The 17,581-nt window shown below is 38.8% G+C and overlaps 1 protein-coding gene across 1 annotated transcript in view; it reads left to right on the top strand.

Moving 5' to 3' along the window:
* Positions 1 to 16,410, top strand: part of elfn1a (extracellular leucine-rich repeat and fibronectin type III domain containing 1a) — a 119,956-nt gene extending 103,546 nt beyond the window's left edge. The window contains exon 3 of the mRNA XM_048192807.1: positions 11,797 to 16,410. Within this exon, the coding sequence (XP_048048764.1) occupies positions 12,202 to 14,595 (2,394 nt within the window). The 5' untranslated portion in view covers positions 11,797 to 12,201 and the 3' untranslated portion in view covers positions 14,596 to 16,410. The remainder of the gene's footprint in view (positions 1 to 11,796) is intronic.
* The last annotated feature ends 1,171 nt before the right edge of the window (positions 16,411 to 17,581 follow it).

The raw sequence follows: 17,581 nt of genomic DNA, 5'->3' as shown, positions 1-17,581 counted from the left end.
ATTCAGGAGATGAGACTGGAGGTGTGGGTTGCAGTCCTGCATTTTAAATAAAGGCACACAAAGCCTGATTACTGACAAATATGTTCAAATGCAGATTGGTTAGTATGAATCATGCCACCATTACAGAGCTGAATAAAGTTGGAAAAAAGGCTACAAAAGCATTGCTAAAAACTTTGTGTTTGTGTGTTATTAGTTTAGTCACATTGTGTTTGTGTATAATAGCCTGTCAAATTAAGATAAGGACACATTTTATTAGTAATCAATACAGAAATCCAGATATTTTCAAAGGGTTCACAAACTTATTCTTCCCACTCATAATTCCCAATGGTGGTCCAGTTGCATAAAATTAGACTACGTTCACACTGCAGGAAAATGTGCCCCAATTTTTCTTTTTTTTTTTTTTTTTGCCCACGTTTTCCCTATGACAATGTGAACAGTACAAACCACACGGAATCTGATCTTTTCAATTCCGATTTGTGCCAATTCCATATGTGGTACTAAATCCAATACAGATCAGATGTTTTGTAATGCGACAGCAGTGTGAACTGTCAAATCAGAATTCATGCAATTTTTACGTCACTTGAGAGCAACATTCATCATGGGAGTTCAAAGATTTTACATACACAACGTTCTCAAGACAGTTGCGAAAGCTGGTCAGTAGAAGGACAGTGATGTGTAAGTATTACAGAGACAGCTCTATAACACAAGCAAAACATGAGGGCTGTATTTTAAAAGTTTCAAAATTCTGCTCTCTTTTGTTACATGTTTGTCTTTTTTTCATATTGCCTGTGCATAATTTTCGCTGGCTACCACTGCAGATCACACTATAAATAAATGCGTAATCGCTTACTTTAATGCCCTCTGTGTTTACATCCATATGACAGCGAGCTGTGCGTGTTGCCAAGTCCACGATTTTCCCGCAGAATTAGGTTACTTTTTCACTGTTGCTGTCGGTTGTTTTGCAACTCCGTGGATTGAAGCGACCGCATTAACATGATATTTAACCCCAGGAATGTGATTTTTACTGGGATACCCCATGGAATGCGATTGGGCTAGTTTTGGACTAATTTTGAGAAGCAATTGAGTGAATATAATCCAAAATAGGCAAATAATCTAAAACAGGGTAACCAGAAAGCAAGTGCTCAAACATGTAGTGTGACACTTACAAGACTTCACAAAGAATGGCAGAACATACAGGGCTTATATAGGCAGAGTTAACAAGGTAATGAGACACAGCTGAATGTAATCAAGCATAATGAGTCCAGGCAGTGGGTTTTTGGAAATGTAGTCCATGATAAGATAGCACAAGAGTCAATAGGAGTGCCCTCTAGTGGAGATCATGGGCACTCCAGCTTTGGATGTGACACTTAAGCCGAGTTCAGACTGCACGATTTTAGCCCCAATTTTGGCTCGCCCACAGGTTTTGAGAAATCGCCGACAAATGCCCGAAATCACAGGCAAAGGGGAGGAGTTATAGACCACAATATCAGCAAGCATGGCTTCGTTTCAGATAAACATTACAATTATATCAAACAGAAACATTTGCTTGACCATCCGCAACAGCAGCACATTGAAAAGTTATTTATTTACCTCCAACTCTCGTTGCAGAACACACAATCCACAGTCTCCCCAACCATTTCCTCCTCCATATTCTTCTTTTCTTTTTCTTGTTTTCGCTGCAAATCAGCGCACAGGCAATTCGTATTGCAAGCTTCTTGCGGGCTACCGTTTTTAATAATAATAATAACACGCGTGATATCATGTTGTTTCCTTGTCACATCTCGCGTGTGTTTGGTTGTGAAACGTAGTTTGCGTGCCAGACAGAGTTGTCGGCGATTCTTCCTATTGTAAAGTCATGCAGTGTGAAACCTTCTATCGCCGATCCATCATGCAGTGTGAACACAGCAGCGACTGAATGCTGGCCAAGATAGTCATGCAGTGTGAAAAGAACAGTGACCTGACTACTTTGAAAATCGTGCAGTCTGAACTCGGCTTTAGCCACTGTGTCCCAATTCGCATACTTCTACTACGCCCTAAAAGTATGTACTCTTTTTGTGAAAAAAAAGTACATACTTTTGAGTGTGTAGACAAGCTTTGGGACATACTATCACGTCATACAGTTGCGTCTTTGCTCTCTGTTGCATCCTGTTACCGTAAACTGGCCTGTCAATCACCTTACATCCTCCACCACATTTCATTTAGTTAATTACCTACCGTATCGGAGAGAAATGTTGATCTGCAGTGTGGGTCTTTCATGTGGAGAACTCTATTCATATGCATAATGATGCATTTAAAGGTTAATGGCCAATCGGGTCTTTATAAAAGTCTACATTGGTATTGCAGATGAAATATAACACGGATAATATTAAATAAATATTTTCCATCAGGTTAAACTGATTATTAGTCACTCAAACCTCTCACCGTCGGTCACGCATATCCGCCATGTTTTGTAGTTTGTTTGTTTTTTTAACACATTTTACTCGTGTTTGTAGTTCTGAACTGAATCCTCATCCAAAGCGCAGTGGGTTGTGGGCAATATTAGCCTTTATAGTGTGCACGGATCCACACTTCAAAAAATATACCAGAAATAGTAGACCATCCGGGGACTTTTGGCATACTCTTTTCAACATACTATGCTTTGGGACACACTTATTTTAATCTCAAATACTATTTAGGATGGATAGTATGGACATTGGGACGCAGGGTGTGTCTTAAGAACTAGTTTGTAAGACTAGCAGTAAGAAAAGAGGTGATCTGTCTTTTCAGATTCAAATGAGACCGTTCTACCTTTTTATGTAAGTGCCTTAAAAAAAATGTTAGAACCAGTCTTAAAAAAAATGATGAATAACTTTTATAACTAGTCTAAGCAGTTTAAGCAGCCGGCCAGAGAGGACACGCACATTATATAGTTTTGGTGATTGTGCTTTTGACATTTGGAAATTGCAGGAATTCAGATTCACTTACAGTATGTAGTCAAAAACCTTTTAAGTGAGAGATTGGCCCATGTGGTTTTCTATGGTTTGATGCGTTTCATAAGCAATACTACTTTAAAGACACTTTTGTTCTTATGAGTATTGTATCAGTGGGAGTCTGGGAAAATTATTTTAGTTTATTATTATAACCACCAGTGAATAATCAGTATGTGCAATATTTAAAAAAAGAGAGAGAAGTAGTTTTGTCATTCTTTGAATCAGTTTAGTAAAAGGTAAAAACAAATTCTGAATTTTATAAATGTATTATTTAACTCACCCTCATGTCCTTCTAAACCTCAATGCTGTTATTTTTTCAATGAACAAAAAATAATTTTTTTATAGTATTACTTATATACTAGTGTTTATACAGAATTCGGTGACACTTTATTTTGATGGTCCACATTAGACATTCAACTGATCATAAGTAACTTTGCAACTAGATGTCAACTTATTCTACTAACCTGATCCCTAACACTTAACCCTAACCTAACAGTCTACAACAGTCTACTAATACTAGAGTTAATTGACATGTAGTTGCAAAGTTACTTATAGTTAGTAGAATGTCTAAAGTGGACCATTGAAATAAAGTGTAACCCAGAATGGATATATTTGTAGTGTTTTATTATTATTATTATTTAGCATATCTATTATCCAGATGATTTTTTGCACTATATTTCACGGACACTTGAAAGAAACTTTGAAATTGTATCTTGAATCTCATTTTTCATTCGTCATTTGGTGTCAAGTGTGGTGCAGCGCATTGATTTCTGTAAAGATTCTTCAAAAATTCCCTGTTTTTGCTCCATGGCAAAAAATAACAGCATATCATCAAAAGTTGAGAGATTTTCCATTTTGAAACATTTTCCTTTTGTCTGAACTATCCATTTAAGGCCATAAGTGAATTGTTCATCCCTGTTTGAATGGGAGGCATCTGTTCTGAGGGACTCAGGATCCATATCAAACACTGTTCCAACCCAAACTATGGTCATGTCACTGCATAGCACCATTACTGATGTGAGAGGCTCTGGCCACATCCAGACAGGTTTTTCAGTCCAACCAATTTCACATCCATCCAATAGCTGATGCCAAGCAGCTCTCAACACATGGCTGCCCGTGCCCCTCCTCAGGCACCCCTGAAAACAAAGTGAATTTCTGTAACCCTGCCTGCCAGCAGCCACTAATGGCATATGCAGAGCGAGAATCATTAATATGTGTGAATGAACATGCAGAACATAGCGATGAGAGGGCACAAATTTGTGGGAAGGGAGGCAGTAATGCTTGGCATAATGTTTGAGTTTAGGATAGAAATGTGCATTGTTGGTAAACCACAGTTAATTCCAAACGCAAACCCAGCCGACACTGAATAACAATTCCATATAATCCCTCCCTTAGGTTTCATTCAGATCCAGACAAAACAAGTGTTAACACTGACTACTCTGTGACTCTGTCCTGATTTCAAGATTTCACTCCCACTAGCTCTCTGAAATGGATAAAAAACCAATTAATTGAATTTAAAGTGTCTGTGTAAAACGCATGCACTAACCACCAATGACTTGTTTATATATATTCTCAGATATCCACACTGTGAGCTTTTTACTGCTAGTCCACTAGTCGATGGATCATGAGCTGCTTTTCCACCGTCGGGCCAGTGCGAGACAGGGCTAACAATGTGCCGGGGGGGGGGGGGGGGGGGGCTAAAATAAAGCTGCATTTCAACTGTCGGGCCAGAAGCCCCACAGCACTACCCTAAAACACGCCCTTAACACGCCTCCATAGAACAGCGTCACTCAGCTAGCTGACTGAAAATAACATAAAAGAGAACTTAAAAAGAGAACACACATGGTTATTCTGTCGCACCTGCATTTATTTACATCACATCTCTTTAGAAAGAATGATAATTTCTGTCATCTCACTGTTATCCTATATATTCAGCCAGAGCAAAAGAGGGAGCTCATGGACAGAAAACAGAGTTATACGAGTTAACCGGAGTATATATAATTTATGACAACTCTATGGTTGTGTCATTTTAAATCTGGTATCATCAAAAGGCACAGGGAAGCTTGTTTCTGCCACTTTTTTTTTTTTTTTTTTTTTTAAATATAAAAGGTAATTGCGGCTTTTTAATCTCACAATTCTGACTTTTCAGAATTCAGAATTGTGTGAAATACACTCACAAATGCGAGAAATAAAGTCAGAATTGCGAGTTATAAACTCACAATTGCAAGATATAAACTCGGAATTGACTTTTTTTCTCACAATTATGAAACAAACCACATGGAAGTTTAAGTTTAAAAAAGATCAGGTTTTTATAATCTTATAAAAAAGGTCAGAATTGTGAGATATAAATTCGCAGTTGAGAGAAACACCGTGAGATAAAAAGTTGCAATTACCTTTTTTATTTTTTATTCAGTGGTGGAAACAAGCTTCCATAGGTAAGAGACAGATGATACATGAAACCAAATAAATACATGATTATCTCTGGTATTTTCCAAAATCATACACAGCAAAACCCCCAGAGTTAAATCAACTCTGCTCAGAGTATATTTGGTCCCTCTCTAATTAGTGTTAAAATAACACTGAAGCACAGTTAGAGATAATGAGATAATTAAGCAATTAATAAGGCTGTGACAAGTCACTTGTAGTTCTTGTTTTTTCTTATTTCTTTAGTGATTCTGCTTGTTAACAGCAGGTGTTCATCACTAATGCTCAATCATTAATTAATTAAATGCTTAATTATCTCATTAAATTTAACTCTTCTTCAGTGTTATTTTAACACTATTTAGAGAGGGACCAATGTACTCTTGAGTAGAGCTGATTTAACTCTGGGGATTTTGCTGTGTATGTGTATTTATTACTGCAATGGTTAGCATAAGCAGCCTTTAGCATTGCATATAAATATATTTTCTCATATGGTGATCTGAATCCCCATCGGATCGCAATGGGATGTTTTTTCAAACTCTTGCTGGTGTCTGAAAGTTAGTTTTGAGCTGAATTTTTTTTTTAAATGTTAAGGTTAGCTGGTAGCCTCATATGAAAACATAGGAAATGAGCAGCGGTTTTGCTGAACCTCTCCTGACTCAGATAAACTTAGCCTTTGTTTATGTCCACACCTCAAGCCCCAATTGGCCTGCTTTGGACCAAGGTATTCGAAGGTCCAATAACCCCTGGCCGTTGGCCCCGAGGAAGCCCCGCTGAGCCTCGATCAGTAATAGTGAAAGCCCCGAAAGCACGACTGGCTCTGGCAAACACTAGCGCATTCGCTTTTGGCCCAACAGTGGAAACACAGCTATTGTTTACCAAGTGTAAAGGACCCAACCTACTGTTCAACTTACATTGCTGTTTATACAAGCTCTACATTGAAGAGTGTCAGTACAGCTGAGATGATGTGGGTGAGAAATGCAAGTATGGATATCTCCATTGCCACATTTGTTGCTTGTGTTGTCATTAACAGTGCAAAAACAGTCATGTTGCACTCGCTTATAGTTTCTACAAGCCTCTGGGTGCCATTTCATTAGTTTCAGGGTGGTTGGCATGAATTGCAGCTTGTATGTGAAGACTCTAAATGAATTCAGACCATCACAGTTGCCTGCAATTTGTTTATAATATGCTTTGTGAATGCAATGCCCTCTAGGTTCACTTTATTTTCACTTTTATGTAACTCCAAAAATAAATTTGGCCTTTACAGTTTACTATACAAGACTAATGTAATGCATCTGCACTGGACAGGATTTTTCCTCCAGCTATTACCATGTATGGAACAAGGGCAATTGTGATCCACAACTAGACGACATAGAGCCAGCAAAACAATTGGTGGCAGAAGGTTTTGATCAAACTACACATAAATATGTTTTTCAGCTAATGTTATTAGATTTACCTCCAGACTAAAATGCATGTTTGAGCTGTTTTAACTGAAAGCAGTGGTTTTTTTATTATATTTTTTCTAAGACATGTTAATAAAAGCTACTTAAATGTCCTAATTGAACAAAGGCCTAATTCTGTCTGTGAAACCAAGCCATAGATATTTAGATATATAGACATGGTTTGGTTCAGGTTTGTAAAATTCATGTGACAAATTTCTGATTTCATGTTTTTGTGCATATCAGACTACAATTACCTGAACAGATTTGAGTCTGACACACCAAAACAAATAGATTTTTGCTGCTAGTCTGAACAAACACCCCTAGTGTGCTACACAGGAAACCAGGGACAAAGGTTCAATGGGTAATAAAAGAAAACACTTTTGCGCTGCAATATTGTTAAAATTCAGAACAATGCATCCTATGCTAAAAGTTAGTCAGTGGTACACATCTATCTTGTCCTGTGGCTAGTCTTTTTAATGTCTGACTTCAGTCTCATTAACGTGGACAACAGCTCACAGGTCTGAAAAAAGACAAATCAAACAGAGAAAGGTCAGCTGACTAAGAAGATGACCTCTGAACTTTAAGTGTCATTGATGGATTCAATTGATTGGTGCTGTGGCCATCATTACCATGAGCTGTCATTCTGATCTCCATCCACCACAATATATCCACCTGCTGAGGTTCCTGCCTCTGCACCTGTCCGTGACACTGAGGGCTCTGGTGTCAGCAGCTGCCATTCTGGACAGCAAGGATATCTGTTTGCACAGGGCAGCTGAAAGCAGGCAGTGGCACAGGCTGAGGATTAAACCATCCAGAAAGCAGTGCGGCATGATGAAGCTGTCTATCAGCCCATCACCTGCCTGTCCTGTCACTGTCCTAACAGACGCCAGAGAAAAATATGAGCCGTGAGCGGGCGAGGTGGGTGCGTGGTACTTGTGAACACACTCATGTTTTCTTTTTCTTTTTTTTTCCTTTCTTGGAACAGAAGTGCTGAGCTTTAGCAAATAATAGGAGCTCTCTGGGGGAAGGCTTATGTATTTTTGAAATTTTCCAATGACCTCCCCAACTGTTAATATACTATTTTACAGAGGTCTGGTTGCCTCTCACACGCCTAAGAATGTGAACACCACATGGGGTTTTGTGAAATTTCTCACAGACATATTCTAGAATTTTGAATTTTAACCACATGAGGAATCTCATTTGATTGCAGTGTGGCAGTTCAGTGGCAGGGAAATGGCAGTTAAAAGAAATGAGATATGATTATGTTGGCTTAGGTTCACAGACATAAATTAAAAGGAGGGATAATTACCAATAAAATAAAACAACAGAAAATGAATTACATTTCTTACATCATATGCTTGCAGATTAATGATTTGCCTGTCAGTATTTGCTGAAAAAAGCCCCTAAATGAAACTAATTTAAGGCACTGCAATTTTGTGGCAGACAAGTAAATCATTGACTAAACAAACATTGGCTTTAGAAGTTATATTATTTGATGGATTTGCATGTCATTGAATATTGGCCTTTCACTGACCTACAGTCCACAGCAATATATTGAAATATATTGAAATATATCTAAAAAATTTTGCATTTAAATTGGTACAATGGTATAGAACTTATTGTAAACAGGTAAATTAAAGTTCGGGTAATTCATATATCAAAAACGCTGTTGGACATTCTTGATATTTGAAATCAACCCAAACAAACCCACCCCTCTCTACAAAACTCACCCTCCAATCCGAACCCCGATCGCTGCTGGCAGGCGAGACGAGTGCACTAACAATGACGCTAAACATTCCCTAGTGGTCGTCAGTGTGCAGTGGTTTACCTGCACAACTCTCACTATCTGGCCACTGTTACACACGCAATGCGAGAGTGGATGTCTGTTTATCACAGTTGACGTGCAACAAAAATAATGCTTCACGAAAAATAAAGTGATGAACGAATGACAAGGAAGCACAAAAAATGAACATACAGTACACAAGAGTAAATACAAACAAGAGTTCGTTGTTAGTCGCCAACAGCACAGCAGCTCCAGACAATCAAACCCAGTGTTACTCACATGTGAAGTGGAATCAAAGCAGCCTCCGCGTCTGTTTTCAGGCCGGCCGCTTAGCTCTCTCTAGCGCTGGAAAGCTTTTCCAATATTAACGTGGGTCCTAAAGAGCTTGCCCAGTCATAAACCTTCATTCCAGTGATATTCTTTTGCCCAGTCATAAACCTTCATTCCAGTGATATTCTTTTGAGCTCTTTTGTATTGTCTCATCTCTCTTTCTGTAGTCTTTATTCAAATCTCTCTCTTGCTCGTTCTGTCTCCTCGACCATCATACACCCCCTAATGCTGATTGGCTAAACATTTGTTGTTGGTGTTGGCCCGACTAACTTCCGAACAGTGTTTTTGAAAAATGGCTTACCCCATCTTTAAAGTTGGAATGTAAAATTTCTACCACTTTGTTTTTATTTGCACATGAGATTATGAACATTTTCTTTCTCGGTCTAATGAAACTGGCAGTATCTCTCAAAAACAAATCACTTCAGTGTTTCGTTGTTTGTCATGAATGTAATTTTACAGTGACAAAATCTTGCAAGTCTGAAATCTCAAAAGGGAAATGCGGGTGTACTTGTCATGTGTGCACACATATTTCTATAAATAACCACATGCAGTTTCTTTATGAATACACATACACACAATATGATTTCTGTGTTAGATTGTGCTCTAAAAAAAGTCTGATTGTGTTCTAAATGTCTGAGACAATGAGTGAAAAAGCTTCTATTTTGTTTTTTTATAACTGAAGAAAAAAAAAATACATATATTATCAGCATAACAATTTCTGTGAAAATGAGTAGAAAATTGAGCATGAATTTCTGATTTGCATCTCATTATTTTGCTTTAATGACAGCAGCAATCAAGCTGCAGGAACTCCACAAGTTTCAGAATATTCTCCAGCATGATTTGAGATGATCCAGTAAGCATCTTGAGCTTCAATGGAAGAACGTCTGACCGTCTGTACAAAGAGTCACATGGTCTATGTCACAGTGAGAAAGAAATATGTATTATTCATTTTGTCAGGTTTTTTTACATTAACGTTTGTTTCCCAAATCCTAAAACTCATATTTTCAGTGTGTTCTCAGACTTTTGAGTCCCTCTAAATGCTTAGAATCCAACTGAGAGACACTGATTTAAATAGATTTAATCAAATGCACGATATGTAATTTTTGGTTTATACTGGAGTGTCATCTTAGACAATCGAACACATCACTTCAGAGGAACCCTGTGAAATCCCAGCTTTGATCCACTGCCTTCCATAGAGAGCTTTATGAACCGTGTCCATCTATGCACTTGAAAAATGCTTCTTTCCTCTTCAGTGAAAGCATGCCCTTCTTGCATAATTCACTAATATATGGCTTGTGTAAAATCAGTGTGCTCCCTCTCTTCCAGTCATTGTGGCTTCCACAGGGCAAGAAGCTGCTGAAGTTAGGGCTTACACCAGGTCAATCAGACAGCGCAATTAGGATGAGTTTTTAGTGTAGTGGAAATCACTGTAAAGAATTCAATATTGTGCAAGTCTTTGCTCATAATTCCTCCATCTAGCGAAGAGGCTTTTAGGAGCTTTCACCAGCTTTAAGGAGACAGAGTGCAATAATGAATGACTTTCATTTTGTGCTGCCATAGTTGTGTTCTTTTCTTACACACATATACTGTATAATACACTATAGCATAGTTTTATTCATATTAGATGGATAATGTAGGTAACATGTGCATTACTTGACATGCTGTGATGATACCTATAGAGGACAAAGTGATCTTTAGTTACAGGACAACATATTGTTCCTATACTGTAGCATTAAAGCAAAGTAAGGATCACAGAATCATTCCTAGCACTCAGGTTATTGCAAAAAAACACATGCATGCCCACCCACACACACACACACACACATGCACACACGCATAGCAATCACATATATGTCCATGATTAGGAGAAGGAGTGCAGTGGAAAGAAAAGCCTTTGCTTTCAAACCAGTTCCCATCTTCTCTTAACTCACAAAATGATTTGTGATACAGCCAACATTGCTTACAACTGTCTCAGTGTGGTTTCAAAGCCTGCCAGGGATGACTGTGAACTGAAGCTCCCTCTTGTCTCTGCCACCCCAGGGAACGTACCTTCTGTCTGTGAGGGCAGTGTCTTTCAAAGAAATACTATTCCTGTGTGATTTCCTTCTGTCTTCATAGCTGGGTATTTCATTTAAAAATAAATAAGTATCAAGAAAAAGGTTGAGAAAACTTTGCAAAGCAGTTTGTGAAATACAGAATTTCTCTCATCCACAGTGTTATGAATTTTTTATGATGAAATAGTTTTGTATTTAGTAATTGATTATGTGAATTTTTGCCCAAATCGAGTATATTTTTGAACATTAGATGCAGTTCTTCAAAACTATACTCTGTGGATACATTTGAATTTGATAAACTGGTCTCAAGAGTGACTGCTTGTTTTTACTTGAACATTTTAAAGGACTAAGTGTAAATTTGTTTCATCCCCAAATATTGGTTCTGCACATTTTGATGGTCTCAGAGTTAATGGTGGGAGCACAGGGACACTTTTGTTTTCTTTTATCTGTCAGGTGGAAATTGGCCAGTGGTTTCCGATAATAGCAGTATGTCACATGAACTGAAGGGAAGGAAAATTGTGTGCAAAATAAATTGATGGTCAGCTAACAAAGTTATTTTACCTTCCACAGGTCCACAGACATATGAGTGAGACGTTAGGGAAATAAATACAATGGGATGATTTGAATTATTCCTTTGAGCTGTATTAGGTTGCACACTCTTATATAGTATGAAACATGTCTTCACTGCTGCCGCATGTTGAACTGTATTTCAAATATTGCTTTTCTAATTTAAAGACTTTGTGAGCGTCAGTCAATGCTTTCTTTTTTCTTTTTCTTTTTCTTTTTTTCTTATCCAGGGTGTACCTCTGGGCCCATAAATGAGACAAAAATGGTGGAAGAGAAGAAAAGACAAAAGGATGAAAGCCATCAACAATGCTCTACCCTGGGGAAATAAGCACAGGCCTTTTTGAATTGGTGAAACACTAAGACCCAGCTCTAGCACTCAACTAGTGTGAAAACTTCTCCATTGGAGATTTAACCTGTAAATGCATAAGCTATGGTCAGCGAGTTTAAAAAGGGGCTGACATATTAATGCAGAAACACCCAACTCATGTGAAATAATTCTCTGGACCAGAGACTGGACATTTTTGTCCCTTAACTAAAGGGAAAGGGTTTATTACCCTGCTCAAATACTGTGAGGCTCCATCCAGCCTAGTTTAAACTCAAGTGTTACCCCAAGCTGCTACCAACTGGCATTGCTCATGGCTTCCAGGAGGGCATCAGGAGCTTGTAATGGAGGCATGGTGAAGAGTGCCTTCTTCTTGTCAGTGGCCATAATCTATCTGACTCACATAGGTGGAGTGAGGGGGGATTGCTGGCTCATAGAAGGCGAAAAGGGCTTTGTATGGCTGGCCATTTGCAGCCAAAACCAGCCACCCTATGAGGCCATCCCTCAGCATATCAACAGCACCATAGTGGACCTTCGTTTGAATGAGAACAAGATCAAGAGCATCCACTACTCTGCCCTCAGCCGCTTTACCAACCTCACATACCTGAATCTGACCAAGAATGAGATTAATTACATTGAGGACGGGGCTTTTTCAGCCCAGTTCAATTTGCAGGTTCTCCAGTTGGGCTTCAATAAGTTGCGTAACTTGACTGAAGGGATTCTCAGGGGTTTGGGCAAGCTGCAGTACCTCTACCTCCAGGCCAACCTGATTGAGACTGTGACACCCAATGCCTTTTGGGAGTGCCCAAACATAGAAAACATTGACCTTTCCATGAACCGCATCCAGGTGCTAGATGGGTCCACCTTTACCAGCCTGACTAAGCTGACCACCTGTGAACTCTACACCAACCCTTTCAACTGCTCTTGTGAGCTCTTGGGGTTCGTTAAGTGGCTCTCGGTCTTTCCCAACAGGACAAGTGAACGGATGGTGTGTGATTCTCCTGCAGGAGTCTCGGGCTACAGTCTCTTAAGCCAGAATCCGAACAATCCCACATACCGGAATGCTCTGCATATGCTGTCCACTGTGTGCACGGAGGACTACGTGACTCCGTACATCCCTGTGCCTCCCGAGACCACCACTTTCCCTCCAGACTCAACACCGTGTGGGCTGGAAGACTGTCCTTCAGGGACTGAGCCGGAGGAAATCAGCATCAGTCCTACGTACATAGACTTAGATGTGAAACCAATCATGAAACTCAAGCAAGTGTCTCACACGAATGCAGTAATCACTGTTCAGATCCCTTACCCCTACAAGAAGATGTACATCCTTGTCCTGTATAACAACAGCTTCTTCACTGACATACAGAATCTGAAGCGGCAGAAGGAGGACATTGAACTGAAAAACCTGAAACCCCACACTGATTATACCTACTGTGTGGCTTCCATAAGAAACTCATTGCGTTTCAATCATACTTGTCTGACACTATCCACTGGGCCTAGGAATGGAAAAGAGCGAGTAGCTAGTAATGCAACAGCCACTCACTACATAATGACTATCTTAGGATGTCTTTTTAGTATGGTAATTGTTTTAGGGATTGTGTATTATTGCTTGCGAAAAAAGAGACAACAAGATGAAAAGCACAAGAAGGCAGGTAGTTTAAAGAAGAACATAATTGAGCTTAAATATGGTGGTGAACTGGAGGGCGGAACAATATCCAGGATGTCTCAAAAGCAAATGATGTCGGGGGACAGCATGACACGCATGCCCTATCTACCCTCTGGCAGTGAAATGGAGCAATACAAACTGCAAGACATCAGCGAAACTCCGAAAATGGCCAAAGGGAATTACATGGAAGTGCGAACAGGGGAGCACCAAGATCGAAGGGAATGTGAGATGTCCATGCCTGGCAACAGCCAAGGCTCGGTTGCCGAAATCTCCACAATCGCAAAGGAGGTGGACAAGGTCAACCAGATCATCAACAATTGCATTGATGCTCTGAAATCAGAGTCCACCTCCTTCCAAGGGGTGAAATCTGGTGCTGTGTCGACAGCTGAACCTCAGTTGGTACTGATCTCAGAGCAGCCTCAGAGCAAGTCTGGCTTCCTTTCACCTGTCTACAAGGACAGCTACCACCACTCTTTACAAAGACATCACGCGTCAGATGCCTCTCCGAAGCGTCCGAGTACAGCAACAGGTGGTCCAATGCGGAGCCCGAGGCCTTACCGTTCAGAGGGCTCGTACAAGTCGGAGTCGAAGTACATAGAGAAGACTTCACCCACAGGGGAGACTATCCTGACCATCACACCCGCAGCTGCAATACTAAGGGCAGAGGCAGAGAAGATCCGTCAGTATAGCGAGCATCGGCACTCCTACCCCGACGCCCACCAAATTGAGGAGCTGGAAGGACCGGACAGCCGGAAAACCTCCATCTTGGAGCCCCTTACACGGCCTCGGGCTAGAGACTTGGCTTACTCGCAGCTCTCTCCCCAGTACCACAATCTTAGTTACTCGTCTAGTCCTGAGTACTACTGCAAACCGTCGCACAGCATCTGGGAGCGCTTTAAACTCCATCGCAAGCGACACAAAGATGAGGAGTACATGGCTGCGGGCCACGCTCTGAGGAAAAAAGTGCAGTTTGCTAAGGATGAAGACCTGCATGACATTCTAGATTACTGGAAGGGAGTGTCGGCCCAACATAAATCTTAATTTACTCAAGTGTTTGTCTGTGTCTTTTTCATTTTCGATGGACCGCAAAGAACAGGACCAGAATGAATCCTTAATCTTGTGAAATCACATTCTAATGGATAAATATTACACTTAAGTGAATTTCAACTTAGGGAAAGAGGTTTGTGTACCAAAATTAAAAGATGTTACTTAAAGCAACAAGAGGAGAATATATTGCAAATATAAAATATATATATGTTGAAATGGATTTTTAGTATTTGATTACCGCATGGCCAAGTCCTGTGACAGTGGATTTGCTGTTGTGTACTGTGAGACTAAAAAGAATCCAACAGTGACAGACATCTTCTGAAATCTTAGTATTTCTTCTGCAGGACCACTGTAATTTATGGACCTTTTTTTCTCCCAATATTTGAGTTTGTTCTAAATACAAATGAACTATGTACAGATACTGTTTCTATATTTGCAACGTTTGCTGTTAAAAATGGAGAGAAAAAAAATCTATGATGTGTATGATTCAGGTTTAGACCATGGATTTCGGAGTTAGCTCCTGTGATATTATCTGTCCTTAAATGAATGTTTACCGTCCTGATGGATAAACATTGCACTGGTCAATGAAATGGCATATTTTCCACTAGTTTACGCTATACCCTGCTTTGCCAATTTTCATTTAATCCATGCCACTGATCAGACTGCACAATATTACACAAAGGCTGATTATGTTACATTTGTGTATCATAACCACAAAGTGAATCAGTTTGGTTGGGATGGTGTAGATGAAACATCTGCATACAAGACTGCAGTGTCAAAGTGGAAGAAAATGAAAAGCAATGGAAAAGTAGATCATTTTGATACACTTTCAGTAGTTATGTTTGGTTTGTTTACCAGTAAATCGCTCCACAATACATGCACTTCTGCTTTTTACCTTACGATGCCTAATAGTAGTGAGGGGTTATCTGATCATGAACCAAAGTGCTTGGGTGGCAGCTCATCACACATTTTTCTGCAGATGTTTCCACCAATCTCGAGCCAACAGCCCTATGGATGAATGTATTACATACGGTACATATAGCAGCCTTTTCAGCTGTAATTTCTTTGCAATTTTGTTGTGTTTTTTTTTACAACCACATAAGCCCCATTTTTCATGCTGTATGCTGAGTTTTGATATTCATACTTCCTTTCAGTTTCATGCATTTGTCATTTCTGTCAAAAATATTTAATCAATCAGAAAAAAAAAAAAAATGTTTATAAACCTAAGGGTATTGTTTTAGGCTTTCTTACTGTTTGGCGGGTAAAAATGCTTTTGTAAATGTCGAATGCCACTGCACGGACCCTGTGATGATCAGCGCTGATCCGGAAGGTGAGACGTGTGAGAAAGACTCAATTACCTAGCTGAACTGTTGCCACTGGAGTTGTACATCAGCTATTTAGAGAAGTACAGGAAGTAACTGGGTTGTCCAATTTCTTTCTTTTTTATTTCAACCGCCTTAAACTTCTGGAAATATCTGTATAACTGTATTTTTTCTTTTTCTTTAAGTGTTGATGTTTTTGAAAAGTCTTCATCTGTTGTCATTTTTTTTAAAAATACAATACATTTCAGTAGATTTCAAGAGCTGTCAGGTTTATAGGTAATCTAGCAAGTAACCTACATGTTTTTATATTGCATAGTGTAGCACTCCTGTATCTCATTCAACTTAGAAATGTGGGGAAATCTGTGAACGGAGAGCATCAGATACAAACAAGAGCACAATGAGTGTTATTTTGTATTTCTTAAAAATATGTTACCTGCTTTCAGACAAAGTACTGTGAAATAAAGGAAAGGGTGCACCCATACTGTCAAAATCCTCATGGTAACTTTTCTTTGGAGTCCTCGGTTCATGACTGGTAATTATTCAGTGTTTCCCGCTCTCGGTAAGTGTGATTTGGATACAGGTCGAAGACATAATTAATTGCATTTATTGCACTATTTGTTTATATAATTAAACACTAAATTAGCATGTTATTATTAACAGCCTTAACATTGAGATTTCAAAGGCCCTGAAACATGCTAGTTATCACTGAGGTTGTAATAGGAGCGGCATTTCGCTTTTTATTCTTGGTTCACTTGACTGACTCATTCAAAGGGTGCTGAGCAGCACCATAACGAGGAAAAACTGTGTTATAATGAAAATGAGGTGCTAAAACAGTATTGAGGGTTCAATAACTATATCCTTCATGTGTGAAATTTCACTGTTCCTTTTGAGAAACTGATTATTAACTGATTTTTGCTTAAGATTTATGAAAGAGCTACTTACAGCTTGGCTATATATTATGAGATATATGGTATCAGTTAAATATTTGAATTCTTTTTGTAGAATGAATGAATGCGGACTGAATGAAACATGGTGTATGTAACATTTTTTATTATTATTATTATTCTGTTTGAGTTCAGGCATTCTAATCTCAAGGCTAAAGTTTTCTTCGACAAATGCTCAGATTTGCTCTAATAACAAATATTTCCTTTTGACAGATAGATCCTGGCATCTGCAAATGGATGCTGAGCAGCAAACATTACATCAAAATGTGAAAAAGGCTGAATAGCAACATCAAATGTATTTCAGAAAAGAAATTACAATTTGCCCCAGTTTGTGAGGTCTGAAGATTATTTTATCAAACCATAGACCCCAACAGATTTCATGTTTTTCATCAAACCAAAATTGTGCTTATTTTGTTAATGGAAATTATATTATAATAAATAATAATAATTTGAGTATAATCTAAATAATGTAACACTGGGTTGATTTGTAATATTTGATTCGATTGTAATATTCGAAGCTTTCTTCTCTCTTTTTTTTTTCTTCACATGACATTTTTGTTCTTCACATGACATCCAAACAGCTAATTTATACTAATAACCAACATTTTTAATCTCTAATTTAAACCTGGGTCTATAAATATACAATTAATACAGTGCATTGGGATATATTCCCAATAAATTAATAAACTGATAAATTAATCCTTAACTAGTAAA

This window comes from Megalobrama amblycephala, linkage group LG1 (genome assembly GCF_018812025.1).
Source record: "Megalobrama amblycephala isolate DHTTF-2021 linkage group LG1, ASM1881202v1, whole genome shotgun sequence".
Lineage (NCBI taxonomy): Eukaryota > Metazoa > Chordata > Actinopteri > Cypriniformes > Xenocyprididae > Megalobrama > Megalobrama amblycephala.
This window is presented reverse-complemented; position numbering and strand designations above follow the sequence as displayed.